The 13,873-nt window shown below is 41.0% G+C and overlaps 1 protein-coding gene across 3 annotated transcripts in view; it reads left to right on the top strand.

Annotated features, from left to right (window-relative positions):
• SPOCK1 (SPARC (osteonectin), cwcv and kazal like domains proteoglycan 1) overlaps positions 1-13,873 on the top strand; it is a 583,470-nt gene that overhangs the window by 171,219 nt on the left and 398,378 nt on the right. Inside the window, exon 1 of one of the 3 annotated variants that reach the window (XM_086411696.1) lies at positions 11,710-11,865. The exons of the other annotated variants lie outside the window; for them this stretch is intronic. Coding sequence (XP_086267822.1) covers positions 11,803-11,865 — 63 coding nt within the window. The 5' untranslated portion in view covers positions 11,710-11,802. Of the gene's footprint in view, positions 1-11,709; positions 11,866-13,873 lie in introns of those variants that run through there. 3 annotated transcript variants of the gene reach the window in all.

Here is a 13,873-nt window from a genome sequence, read left to right as displayed (position 1 = left end):
CTTCCTTACCAGGTATTCATTGAAGTGTTGCATGGATGAATATTTTCCTGTCAAGAGCTTACAACAGGCTACATAATCAAGTACCAGCCCTACACTTACACTCATTTTTAAATTTCTGCTTCTAGCTTTCCATGTGATTTTTTTACAGTGCATCTGATGATAGATTTGGAGCAGATTCATGTCTTGAGATCTGAGAGACAGGTGGCTTTAGAATAAGTGATGATGTATTTAAAAAGTGAGTTCATCTGGCTTTATCCTAATATAAATGCAGAGGTGGTGTCAGTTTGCATTTTGATTGAAGCTGGTGGAAGGAGCTGGGAGATGTTAGGAGCATTGTAGGAATGTAGCCCTCATCTTCTAAGTTGCCGGTGATTGGGAATTGCTGTTACATTTTCCATGGCCACAATGTCTAGGGACCTCTGATTCAACCAGTCAGAGGTACTGAGCAGAGATAGAAGGCAGGGACATACATATTGTGAATTGGGCCTGCAGGTCATCTCTTAACTTCTATGCTTTTGGATAGCTCGTCATGATGAAGGAGCTAATTTTCAGAAGCAAAGGCCTGGTGGGAGGCCCGGCAGGGCAGAGGTGGGGTCCCAGATCTGTTTTCCATGTAACGTGCCACAATGGCTGATCTGCCTCCAGCTCCATTAAAGATGAGTCCCCACTGAGCCTAGCTGGAGGGCCAGGGCAATCTGTCTTGTCCATGGGAGAGAGAACTTCAAAGGAGGTTCTGACTTAGCCATGACCTGTCCAGACTCTTCAAGACCCTTCTGTAGACTCAGTGAGTTGAGGACACCTGTGGGTGCTGCGCTTCTCAAGCTTGCTGTATGGGGTGGTGTATGTGCTCAAGGGGACACACTGTGCTGGAGGAGCCAGTGGAGCAGCACTAATGTGGGGAGTGCTGAGCAGGGGCACGGGGGCGCCACTCTCCTACACCCCTCCTCTCTCCCCCTAAGTCCTTTTCTTCATATCGCTTCCCATTTTGTTTTCAAAGCAGCATTTGTTCAGGTTGGACGTTTACTTAAGGTTTAGTTTTAAAACCTGGGCTATTGGATGCTTAATGTCTCAACAGCTCATAAGAAAGCTCCACTGTTAACAAAGGCTTTAGTTGGATTTAGGTGATACTTGGCTTCTGTATTATCCAGGATTCTCCAGAGGAAGAGGACCAGTAGAGTGGAGATAGGTAAATTCATGCAATAGGCAGTAATAGCTGATCTGACTCAGCTGATTTGAATAGCCTGATGACTGATTAATTCCCATCGAGCCTAGTTTGAGAGCCAGGGGAGTAAATATAAACATAAGAATAAGGGAGCTGAGAGGCTCTCTTATTTTGAAAGCTGAGAAGTCCCATCACCTGCCGTCAGCAAGCTTGGGACCCGGGAGAGCTGACGGTGTAGTTTAGATATGGGTCTGAAGAGCCTGAGAAGCAGGCGAACCAGTGGTGTAATTTCCAGTCCAAAAGCTGGCAGTCTTGAGCTCCGAAGAGAATCAGTTTTTCCATTTAGGTAGTAGGGCAAGAAAAGCCCAGTGGCCCAGCTCAATTAGGCATAAGAAATTTTGTCTTACTCAGCCTTTTGTTCTATTCGTATCTTCAGTTGATTAAGTGAAGCCCACTCATGTTAGGGAGGGCAATCTGCTTTACTCAGTCTACTTACTGGAATGTTCATTTCACCCAGAAACACCCCTCACAGACACACTCAGAATTATGTTTGGTCAAATGTCTGCGAACTCCATGGCCCAGTCAAGTTGATACACAGAATTAACCATCCCAGCTTCCAGAGTCTAGCAAGGGTGAAGCCTTCCAGTTGAAAGCCGTTCATGACTTGATAGATCATTTTCAAGTCCCCAAAGACATTGACCTCGCAGAACTATTGTTCAAACATCACATGGGCTATGAAGATGAGATAGTTTAGAGGTAGTGATGCAGAAGGCTTGGGTTGGTTGGTGGTGTAGCTCTGAACCACTGTGTGACTGGTGGGTCTCCTAGCTGCTCTAAGCTTCACTTGTCTGAGCTGGAAAGTGAATGATAATAGCACGTGCTCTTTAGTGTTGTTCTGAAGAGTAAATAAACACAGCATGAAAACACATAGCATCACACTGTGGCCCGTGGTGTGCTGCTATCCTTGTCACTGTCTTCTGTGCTGAGGATGAAGGGGGTCTGTATTATGAAGTCAGCACTGTGTGCCTGGTCCCATTCTCAGTGCTATCCCTGCCAGGACTCCCCCGTGGCCTGTCTGCTTGGAAACTGGGTTTGGGTCTTAGTATCTGATCTCTTCCCTGTAGACCGCATGGGTTATTTTTTTCTTTTCTGGAATTTTCCTTTTATCATTTAAACAAAAGGTTTATTTTGGGGGGGGTGAGGTCAGTCATCCTTTGGATGGCCTTGGCCAACTGTCACTGTCCCCAGGCCCATCTTCATGTTGCTGGCCCTCTGTCCAGAGTGCTGAGGAGGTGGGGGAGGGCTTGGAGGCAAGGGCCCTGAAGGGGGCATGGCCGAGGGATCAAGGTCCCTGACCCAGGGACCCCAGCATGTTTGGCCATCCAGCTGGGCAAGATACACAGGTTCTGTAAAATCTCAAGGTTGTCCTTCAGGAAGGTTCCTGGCTCATGTTCTCTGGTCAGTCCAATCATGTTCCATGGTTGGTCCCCCACTAACCAGAAAGAGATTCAGTTGCCAACTGGGTGTTAGCACAGAAGGCTATGATGCGCTGCTGCCCTGAAACGGTCTCACAGGTGGGCATGGACAGTGGATGGCTCATTCCAAGGGGTGATCTTAAGGATCTGAGGGGTCTCTGCAGGAATAATACATTCATGGTCTTCTTTCTTGCTAGGACATTTTCCTCCTGTTTCTTTTGCTTGAGAATCTGGATGATTTCCCAAGTTATAAAGACTCACTCTAGAAAAAGCAAGTGGATATTCCTTTAGAGCAATTCATCAAGCTGGCAACACTACACGTGGGTGGCGGGACTTGTACACTGATATACTAGTTCATTTTCTTCACAGCAACTCTGGCAATTATGTATTTTTATTATTCCCCACCCGATACATGAGGACTCTGAGGCACAGATTGGTTATTTGCTTTGCCCAAGCTTCCGCAGCTTGAATATAAAATTGAGGGTTTTACATTTAAGGACTGTACTGGGCGATCGGGTTAGGAAGCCCTGGGGCCCTGTACGGAGGTCTGTGGAAGGCTGGGCATCTGTATGGCTTTCCTTTTCGTTGGTAAGAACCAAGTTCTCAACCACTGGTGTCTTTATCGTCCTGATGGCAAAATGAATGTGGTTGTATTGGCTTTTGCCAGTGTCACAGGGATATTTAAGACTTCATTATGTTATATTTAATAATTATTTTAAAATTTATTCTTATAGATTAAGATTATGAAAATATACTGATATTATTTTCATGTCAGAATAATACCTCTGAGTTATCAAAAACTTAGTTACATGTATTGGCTGTTATCAGTCTGCATTATTGGGGCACACCACACAATAATAATTGCACCTGACAGTTAACTCAGCACTTACAATGGGGCGGGCAGCTTATTAGCTTATGGGATCTTGAACCCTGTTCCCATTTTACCATTGGGAACTCAGTCTGCCTCAAGATTTTGTGATCCATCCCTCCCACAACAGAAAGCAAAATGCTTGGGCTCTAAGCAAAGTTCTATTTAAGTCAGTGATGAATACAAATGATTATTTTTCAGAATTTAGGTGAAGTATATTTAGAGTGAGACTCTTTTAGACAATGTCTCATCCTAAACAATGAGGCTTAATGAAATATGTGTTAAAATGCCCCCCTCATTGGAGGATAAATAAATGCTCCCCTCAAGATAAAGTACTTGGTTGATTTTTACAATGGGCATAAACACAGTGGAATGATAGACCACATGGATTCAGGTAATGTCTAGATTAAAATTCTGAGCAGTCAAAGAGCATCTTTTGCAAAAGGTTGGATCTCCTGATAAGCTCCAAATTATATTCCCATCTTATTTAAGAATATGTGTTGGCAGGTTTAACAAGATCTTGGCACATTCTAATTTGAGATTTATTACAAGATGTGTGCATTCTTAATAGGGACTTAATTATTCATATCCACATCTTCCTGACAGTAACTTACTTCAGCTGTAGATAAATTCCTGGTGCATTGGGAAATACTGGCTTCTACTGTTGAAAAAAATCTAGTGAAAGGAAGATTAAATGCATATGCAAGAAATTACCCAGGATAATCAGCTCCAGTCAGGCGGGAGCTCTGAGTGAATAGGTTCCCATGACCTTTGTATGTGCCCCCTGGTACTACCTAGAGGGCTCTTCTATACCCCTGGCTGGAAGGCCCAGTGTCACAGAGAGTCCAGGCTCTGGAGCCAGGATTATTAGAAGTCAGTTCCAGTTATGTCCTAAGGTTTGAGTGCCCTTGGCCTGATTTCCCAAAGTCTCAAGTCCTCAGCTCTTTTGCATGCAAAAGAGGGTACCTTATGCTTTTCTTTTGAATGGTTGATCTGAATCAAAACACCTGTTAATTGAGGTGCAAAGTGCATGGTCTGGAAAGTACCAGATGGAAGCTGCCTTCCTTTCCCATTCTCCCCTCCCATCATCCACTCCTCTGATTCCATCTAGCCAAAGCTCCAGTTGTCATTGTTTTCTATAGAATACAAAAGTAATATGGTTAAATGAGATACTTGTGAAAATGTGGGGAAAGAGGCACTCCCGGACGCTGCTGGTGTGTGTGAGTTGGTGCAGCCCTTTTAGAGGTCAACTTGTTGATACCCATCAGAATAAAAGGCCTCAGAGCCTTGGCATTTCCTGTTTCCTCTGTCTGCGGCACTTTACTCACAATTGCCTGCATGACTGGCTCACTCTTTATTTGAGGCCTTGGCTCTGGCATGACTTTCTCGGAGAGGTGGTACCCTACTGTCCCATGTAGACCAGCACCACTCATCACTCTATAGATTATTGTCCCCTTCTGGTTTCCTCCAGAGCCCTTAACTGTCTGTGACATTGTTACACCATCTCCAAAGGAACTCACAAAGGTGAGTCCCAAGAAGGCAGGGTCTTTGATTTGTTCCATGCTGTGTATCCAGCACTGACAGCAATGATGCATCTGGCACAACGTGGACACTTGATGAATAACTGTTGAATAATATAACCACAAGTTATTGCCTTGAAGTTCTGTTTGGGTAAGCATTCCATAGAGCTGGGTATTACCTTGGGAACCACATACGAACTGTTACTTTGAGCAAAGACAGGTGCTGAGTAGTGTCTGTACATGACGTCTGACTCCCTTGACAAGGAGTGGATGGACTACATTGTCCTGGTCTCAAGGAACTAAGGGCAGTGAACTCAGTCCCCAGAAAGGGTGTGGATTGTCACTGATAGGTGAAATTTCCCTGGCTTGGAAAGGTATGTCATGCAAGAGAGGGCTTAGCTGTTCTTATGTACCAGTGACATATATTGAGAGAGAATGCCACAACCAATTGATAGTGTTTTTAATCAGGAAAATTTATTTTGTTTATTTAAAATTACACAAGTCATCACCATTTTTCTTTTAGAAGATTCTAATATTACAAGTCTAAAATTATCTGGACCATCTCTAATCTTCAGTTGCTCCCTGTCCCCCATTTCCTCTTGGAATATCAGTGTTATTATTAGCTTGCCATCTCTGTTTCTAGGCATACGTTTGTGGGTTTACATATGTGTATATGAAACTGAAGGTCTGCAAGTGGATTGGTAAATGCTTAGCTTCCTGGATGACATTGACCCCTCATTTTTCTTTGGGGATTGTGCCATCAACTTTTCTGTATGGCTTAGTGATGATAGCATTTTGCTCTTGTTCCTTTGGAAGCTAAATTTAGGATGGAGAAAACTGCTTGTGAGATTGTTTGGGGTTCAGATTCTTGTGAGACTTTAGGCTTAGACAGGAATTATTATTTTTATTTTTTTTATTGTGCTGAAAGTATATAACTTGAAATCTACCGTATAAATTTTTTAGTATGCAGTGCAGTTTTACCTGTATGTGTGTTGTTGTACAGCCGAGCTCTAGAATGTTTTTATCTTCCATGAACATTGAACAGCAACTCCAATTTATCGCTTCCTCCAAACCCTGGCAACTGTGCTAATTCACATTTCTAAGGTTTGACTGTTTTAGATACCTGCTAAGTGGAATAAAGGAGTATTTGTCCTTCTGTAACTGACTTATCTCACTATGCATAATGTCATTAAGGTTCATCTCACTAGAGATGGTCATTTGACTTTTGTCCTTCATTCTGTCAGTCACATTGATTGGTTTTCATTTGTTGAACCATTCTTGCATCTAAGGGATAAATCTCACTGTATATGATCCTTCGAGTGTGCTGTTAAATTCAGGTTGCTAGTATTTTGTTTAGGATGTTTGTATCAATATACATCAGGAACATTGGCCTATAGTTTTATTTTCTTGTATTGTCTTTGTGTGACATTGATATAGGGTAAAGCTGGCCTCATAAAATAAGTTTGGAAGTGTTCCTATTCAATATTTTGGAAGAGACTGAGAAGGCTTGGTGTTGATTCTTTTTTAAATGTTTAGCATTCTCTTTTGAAACCATCTGGTTCTGAGGCTCTCTTTTGGGGTAGGTTTTTAATTACTGGTTCAATCTTCCTATTCAGTATAGGTCTTTCAGATTTTCTATTTCTATGTGATTCAGTCTTGCTAGGTTGTCTGTTTCTAAGCATTTTTCTATTTCATCTAAGTGGCTTATAACTAGTCACAGTACTCTCTTCCTATCCATTTTATTTCTATAAAATTAGTGCTAATGTTTCCTACCTTTATTTCTGGTTTTAGTGATTGAGTTTTTGTTGTTGTTGTTGTTGTTCTAGCTTATGGCTCATCAGGGTTGTTTACCTTTTCAAAAAACCAGCTCTTAGTTTCATTGATTTTTAACAAATTGTTTTCCTCGATGCTGGGAGGGATTGGGGGCAGGAGGAGAAGGGGACGGCAGAGGATGAGATGGCTGGATGGCATCACTGACTCGATGGACGTGAGTCTCAGTGAACTCCGGGAGTTGGTGATGGACAGGGAGGCCTGGCGTGCTGCGATTCATGGGGTCGCAAAGAGTCGGACACGACTGAGCGACTGATCTGATCTGATCTGATCTGATTTTGTCTATTTATGCTCTAATACTGATTTCCTTCCTTCAACTAACTTTGAGCTTAGTGTTTTCCTAGTTCCTGGTGGTATAATGTTCAGTTGTTTATTTGAGCTCTTTATTCTTTTATTTTTTTTTTTTTTTTACTTTACAATATTGTATTGGTTTTGCCATACATCAACATGAATCTGCCACGGGTGTACACGTGTTCCCAATCCTGAACCCCCCTCCCACCTCCCTCCCTACACCATCCCTCTGGGTCTTCCCAGTGTACCAGCCCCAAGCTTCCTGTATCCTGCATCGAACCTGGACTGGCGATTCGTTTCTTATATGATATTATACATGTTTCAATGCCATTCTCCCAAATCATCCCCCACCTCCCTCTCCCACAGAGTCCAAAAGACTGTTCTATACATCTGTGTCTCTTTTGCTGTCTCGCATACAGGGCCATCGTTACCATCTTTCTAAATTCCATATATATGTGTTAGTATACTGTATTGGTGTTTTTTTTTCTGGCAGATGAATGGATAAGAAAACTGTGGTACATATACGCAATGGAATATTACTCAGTCATTAAAAAGAATACATTTGAATCAGTTCTAACGAGGTGGATGAAACTGGAGCCGAGTATACAGAGCTCTTTATTCTTTTAAAATGTTGGCATTTGCTGCTATAAGCTTTGCTCTTAGTATTACTTTTGTTATACCCCATACATTTTTATATGCACTTTTTGGGTCTCAAAGTATTTTCTGATTTCCCTTTTGATTTCTTTGACCCAATGTTGGTGTCATGTAATTTCCACATATTTTAAAATTTCTCCATTTTCTTTCTACTCTTGACTTCTAATTTAATTCCATTGTGATCAAAAAAGATATTTGATATGATTTCAAACTTCTTAAATTTGTCAACTTCTTTTATGACCTACCATGTGATCTATCCTTGAGAATATTTCATGTACCCCTGAGAAGAATGTGTATTCTGTTCTTGTTGGGTAGAATGTTCTATATGTGTCTATTACGTTAATTTAGTCTTTAGTGTTGCTCTGTTCTTCCATTTCCTTATTAATCTTCATTCTGGATGATTTACCCATTATTGAAAGTGACGTATTGACATATCTTCCTATTACCATGTTGTTACCTTTTCCTTCACTTCTGTCAGTGTTTGCTTCATACATTTGATTGCTCTGATGTTGGATGCATATACAGTCATCCCTCAGTATCCATGCACTCCTGCATATTCCAAAATCAATGGATGCTCAAGACCCTTAAATAAAATGACAGTACAATGAATACAGTCGGCTGTTCATATCTACAGGTTTCACATCTGCAGATGGAACCAATTGTGGGTGGAAATTTCAATCCATGGTTGGGTTGGTTGAATCCATGGTTGGGTTGGTTGAATCCATGAATGCAAGCAAGGAGGGCCCACTATATGTTTATCGAAAAAAATCCCTGTATAAGTGGACCCATGTGGTTCAAACCTGTTCTTCAACAGTCAACTGTATATTTATAATTATTATATCTTCCTGGTGAATTGACCTTTTTATCATCATGTAATGTCTTTGTCTCTTGTGACAATTTTTATCTTAATGTCTATTTTGTATGATATAATTAAGATAGTCCCTGCTCTCTTTTGTTTGCTATTTGTGTAGAATATATTTTTCCATCCTTTTGCCTTCGGTCTATGTATGTCCTTAAATCTTGAGTGAGTCTGTTTTAGAGAGCATGCTGCTGCTGCTGAGTCACTTCAGTCGTGTCCAACTCTGTGTGACCCCATAGATGGCAGCCCACCAGGCTCCCCCGTCCCTGGGATTCTCCAGGCAAGAACACTGGAGTGGGTTGCCATTTCCTTCTCCAATGCATGAAAGTAAAAAGTGAAAGTGAAGTCGCTCAGTTGTGTTGGACTCTTTGCAACCCCATGGACTTCAGCCCACCAGCTTCCTCTGTCCATGGGATTCTCCAGGCAAGAGTACTGGAGTGGGGTGCCATTACCTTCTCTGAGACAGCATGCAGTTGGATTTAAAAAAAAATCCATTTAGAGACTCTTTTGATCAGTGAGTAATTACTCAGAGTGTAGGGCTTAATATTGTCACTTAAAAATTGTTTTATTTCTTTCTTATAACTTTTTCATCCTTATTTCCCTGTTTTCCCCTCGCTGTATCCTGTTTTTTTTTGTGTTTTTTTTAAATTGGTAGTGATAGTCTTTGATTCCCTTCTCAGATAATCTCTGATTATCATGAGACTTAAATAAAACATAGTTGTAACAATATGTTTTGAGCTAATATCTTCAATTACATATAAAAACTACCCTTTTACTTCTCCCCCCATGCATTTTGTATTATTGATATTACAAATTATATCTTTTTATTTTTTTCATCCACTAATTTTAGTCCTTTTTGTTCTTTTGTCTTTTAATTGCTTTACCAGAATTAAAGATGATTTATGCAGCACCATTACATATTATAATATTCTATATTTCTGTATATATTTACTCTTGCTGATGAGCTTTATACTTTGATATACTTTCTTCTTGCTATATAGCATCCTTTCATTTCAACTCAAAGGACTCCCTTTAGCATTTGTTGTTGCACAGGTCTAGTGGTGATAAACTCTATTAAGCTTTTGTCTCAGAAAGTCTTTATTTCTCCTTCATTTTTTGAAGGACAGTTTTGCTTGATATGATATTTTTGGTTGGCAGTTTTATTCCTCCAGCTTATGAAATATGTCATCCAACTTCCTTCTTCCCTGTAAGATTTCTATTGATAAATCTACTGATAGTCTCTGAGGAGTTCCTTTGTCCCTCTTGAGTCACTTTTTTCTTGACACTTTCAAGCTTTTTTTTTTTTAATTTTACTTTTTGACAATTTTATTATAATATATCTCATTGTGGATTCCTTTGAATACATCTTTCTGGGATCTATGGACTTCTTGAATCTGAAGTCCATCAGTTCAGTTCAGTCGCTTAGTCGTGTCCGACTCTTTGCGACCCCATGAATTGCAGCACGCCAGGCCTCCCTATCTATCATCAATTCCTGGAGTTCACCCAAACTCATGTGCATTGAGTTGGTTATGCCATCCAGCCATCTCATCCTCTGTCGTCCCCTTCTCCTCCTGCCCCCAATCCCTCCCAGCATCAGGGTCTTTTCCAATGAGTCAACTCTTTGCATGAGGTGGCCAAAGTATTGGAGTTTCAGCCTCAGCATCAGTCCTTCCAATGAACACCCAGGACTGATCTCCTTCAGAATGGACTGGTTGGATCTCCTTGCAGTCCAAGGGACTCTCAAGAGTCTTCTCCAACACCACAGTTCAAAAGCATCAATTCTTTGACACTCAGCTTTCTTCACAGTCCAACTCTCACATCCATACATGACCACAGGAAAAACCATAGCCTTGAATAGACGGACCTTTGTTGGCAAAGTAATGTCTCTGCTTTTGAATATGCAGCTGCTATTTCTTCAAATAATGCTTTCTGCTTTTTCTCTTTTGGGAATCCTACAGTGTGTTTATTAATTTTCTTCTAGGTATCCCATCACTCCTTCAGCCTTTCTTTACTCTTTCTAATTTCTTTTTTAACTTGTTCCTCTAACTGGGTAATTTCAAATGACATCTCTTTAAGTTCCTGGAGTTTTCTTTTGCTTGATCAAATCTATTGTTGAACTTTTCAGTTCATTTATTTGGTCGTTCACCTCCAGATTTTTGACTTGGCTTTTCTTACAATTATCTGTCTCTTGTTGATAATCTCATTTTGTTCATGAATCATTTTCCTGAGCTTGTTAAAAATGGCTGACATGGTTGCAATGAAATGAATTTTATTACCTCGTTTAATGCATTTGTTTTGGTCTTTGAGCTTGCCAAGGGTACTACAAGTTTCTGATTGATTTATGGAGTTATTATAAAGGTTTTTTGGACCATATACTGTTCTTTATGATGGTTATATTGAATTCTTTTTTAGGTAATTCAAATTCATATATCTCTGTTATTTGAGGCTTGGTTTCTGGAGATTTATTTTCGTCCTTTGATTGGGCCATGTTTCCTTGTTTCTTCATGTGACTTGTAGCTATGTGTTGGGATGTGTGCATTTGGAAAAGAAAGTCATTTCTTTCAACCTTTACAGATTTGCATCATACAGGGAAAGAACTTCATCAGTCAGCCAGGCTAGAGATTTGGGGAGCCTCTCAAAACTTTTTTGGAAATGTGTAATCTCTGGGCTTGTACATGTGTTTTTCCAGTGATAGAGGTTTGCCTGTTTCTTTTTCAGGACTTTCTTGTCTCTTGATCCCTCTGGTGTCTGTCCATGGCACTGCAGATTCTTTGGCACTGCTAAAAGTCACTGAGTTCTGGTTTGTTCTCTGTGGCCCCCAAGTACTCAAAGTTTGCCATCTGTCAGTGCTCTGAGTCACCTGAGACATAAACCAGTTCCTCAGGCAGCCCTCCACAAAGCTAGAATGTTTGATGCAGGGAGAAGCCACAGGCTGGGCACCTTCTCCTAGATGCAGAGAGCTGTGCCAGTTTCTTTCTGCAGTATTACAGGTTCTCTGGTGTTGCCACAGCTGCTGAACTCTTTTTTGTTCTCTGCTGCCCCCAGGCATCCAAGGGTATTCTGGTTCCTCATCAGTGCTCTGCATCTGGTGAGACAGAAACCACTTCCATGGGCAGCCCCCTGAAAAGTCAGAGCACTGATGGATGTTCCACTGTTGTCTCTCCCTTCCAAGGGAAAAGCTGCAAGTAGGGATTTTCCTCCCATTGGTGAGTAGTGCCAAGTTGAGGGAGGGACTGACATGGTTGCAATGAAATTAATTTTACCACCTCGTTTAAGGCATTTGTTTTGGGCCTTGAGCTTGCCAAGGGTACTATAACTTTCTGATTGATTCATGGAGTTATTATAAAGGCTTTTTGGACCATATATTGTTCTTAAGTTGGATTTTCTGCTGGGGAATGAAGCCTGGGACTTTCTGTTTTGCCATCTTGCTGATGTCACTTGAACACAAAGTATTGTTTTATGACATTTGCTGAAATTGTAATGCTGCATTACTCAACTGGTGTCATAGCTAGTTTTATAATTGATGTCTTCCAAGAAACCATTTTATAAGTATTAAAAAGACTTTCTCTTCAAGGGATGTCAATCTATTACTTATAATGAGCAATAAACATATCGGAAAATGTGTTGGATGAAAGAAAGTGGTAATAAATGGCTTTAAATTAATAGGTATTTCATCCAGCACTAGGCACGGAGTATTGCTTGCAAATCAATTAAAGGCCAAAGGAGAGCTGAATCATTGAACTCTCTCTGGGTTTTTGCTCACAGAGGTTTTCCTCCAAATGTAGTTTATCTGGGAAATCATGAGTTCTCAGGTCTCCAGGGAGAGGCAGCTTAAAATTCAGCTGGGTGGTTTCATGATGTCTCAAACAGGCTCCATAACCTTCATGATATACAACCTTGGAATTTGTGTGCACCTCGTCTTTTCTCTGAGGCAGAGATTCAACATATTTGAACTGCTGAGGTGGAGAAAGTGACTTATTAATGTTTCTTAGCCTACGACTGTGTCTGTTGGCAAGTCTTAGGGGCAGAAATGTGACTTGCGTGCCCTAGGTAAAATGGTGTTCATGAGCCCTCCTTTGTGACTGAGCAAGTGTGTAAGTGAATGAAGTTTTATTTCCTGCAGAGAAGCAGGTGAATCAGTCAGCACATCCACATCACTGGTGTCTCTGCCCTGGGTGGCATGCCTTGGGGTTAGGAAGAAATTCTGTCACAATCAGGCGAAATATCCAAAACAAGCCTGCTCTGTAATTTCCCATGAATGCTCTTGTTTTCTGAGTCCTAGCTTTCCCCCTGTGAGCCCTACTTATGACAGAGGGAAGATTCACCAATGGGCAATGCTTGTTTCCTCTTTAATTTCCCTTTTTGTCAGGGGGAGCTTTTCTTAGTGACATCCTGAATCTGTTTCTTTTCCCACTTCAGGTCCACTTGACCATCTAAACAATTATCTGGTTCATCACTCAGAAGAAACCTAGTTATAGGGAGAATCACCTTGAGCCCTCTTCCCTCTTCTCAAGACACTGAGAGCAGTTCCTTGGGGAGAGAAATGAGTGTCATGATGATCAGGTGGTCCTTTACTCCTGCTGCCTGGAAATAAGAATTCTGCTTGCATTCTAGACAATAGAGTGATAAATTTTTAAAAAATATAATTTAAAGACAGCTCTTTCTTTCTTCTCAGGTAGTCGACAGCTCGCAATTTAAATGAGCTAGGTTTATGGATGGCTGCAGAAATCCTCCTCACTCAAACCCATATCTATCCATCAGGTACCATGCATCACTTTACTGGGGAGGCAGCAAGGGGACAGCTCATCAGGATTGCCCCAGTGGAATGTTATGATAGAAAAAGAGAGGAATAGATTACATATTTATGTGGTCTTTGAAAATGCAGTGGGACAGGAAGATTGCTTGTAACGTCTGCAGTTACATTAAGTGCCTATTAACCTTCACTGGTTGCGAATGTCTGGCGAATACGTTTGTGCCTGTGTGTGTTGTGTGGCTTGAAAAATTAATGAGACTCTTCAAATAATCAAATTAGAAGTATTTGTTACCCTCAGTTCTGGTGAGCTATCAAAACAGAACTGTGTACAACTCAAAAATAAAGTGTCTGCCAAGAGAAAGAAAAATATAAATTGCTGGGTGGGATGGGGTAGGAAATTATACTGTACAGATCTTGGAAGCTGGCTTCATTTGATGGAGTAAAAAAAGAGAAAATATGCT

This window comes from Bos grunniens, chromosome 7 (genome assembly GCF_055505025.1).
Source record: "Bos grunniens cultivar Pamir isolate PY7600 chromosome 7, Bosgru_T2T1.0, whole genome shotgun sequence".
NCBI lineage: Eukaryota > Metazoa > Chordata > Mammalia > Artiodactyla > Bovidae > Bos > Bos grunniens.
Note: the sequence above shows the minus strand (reverse complement) of the source record. Positions and strands in the feature narration are given on the sequence as shown.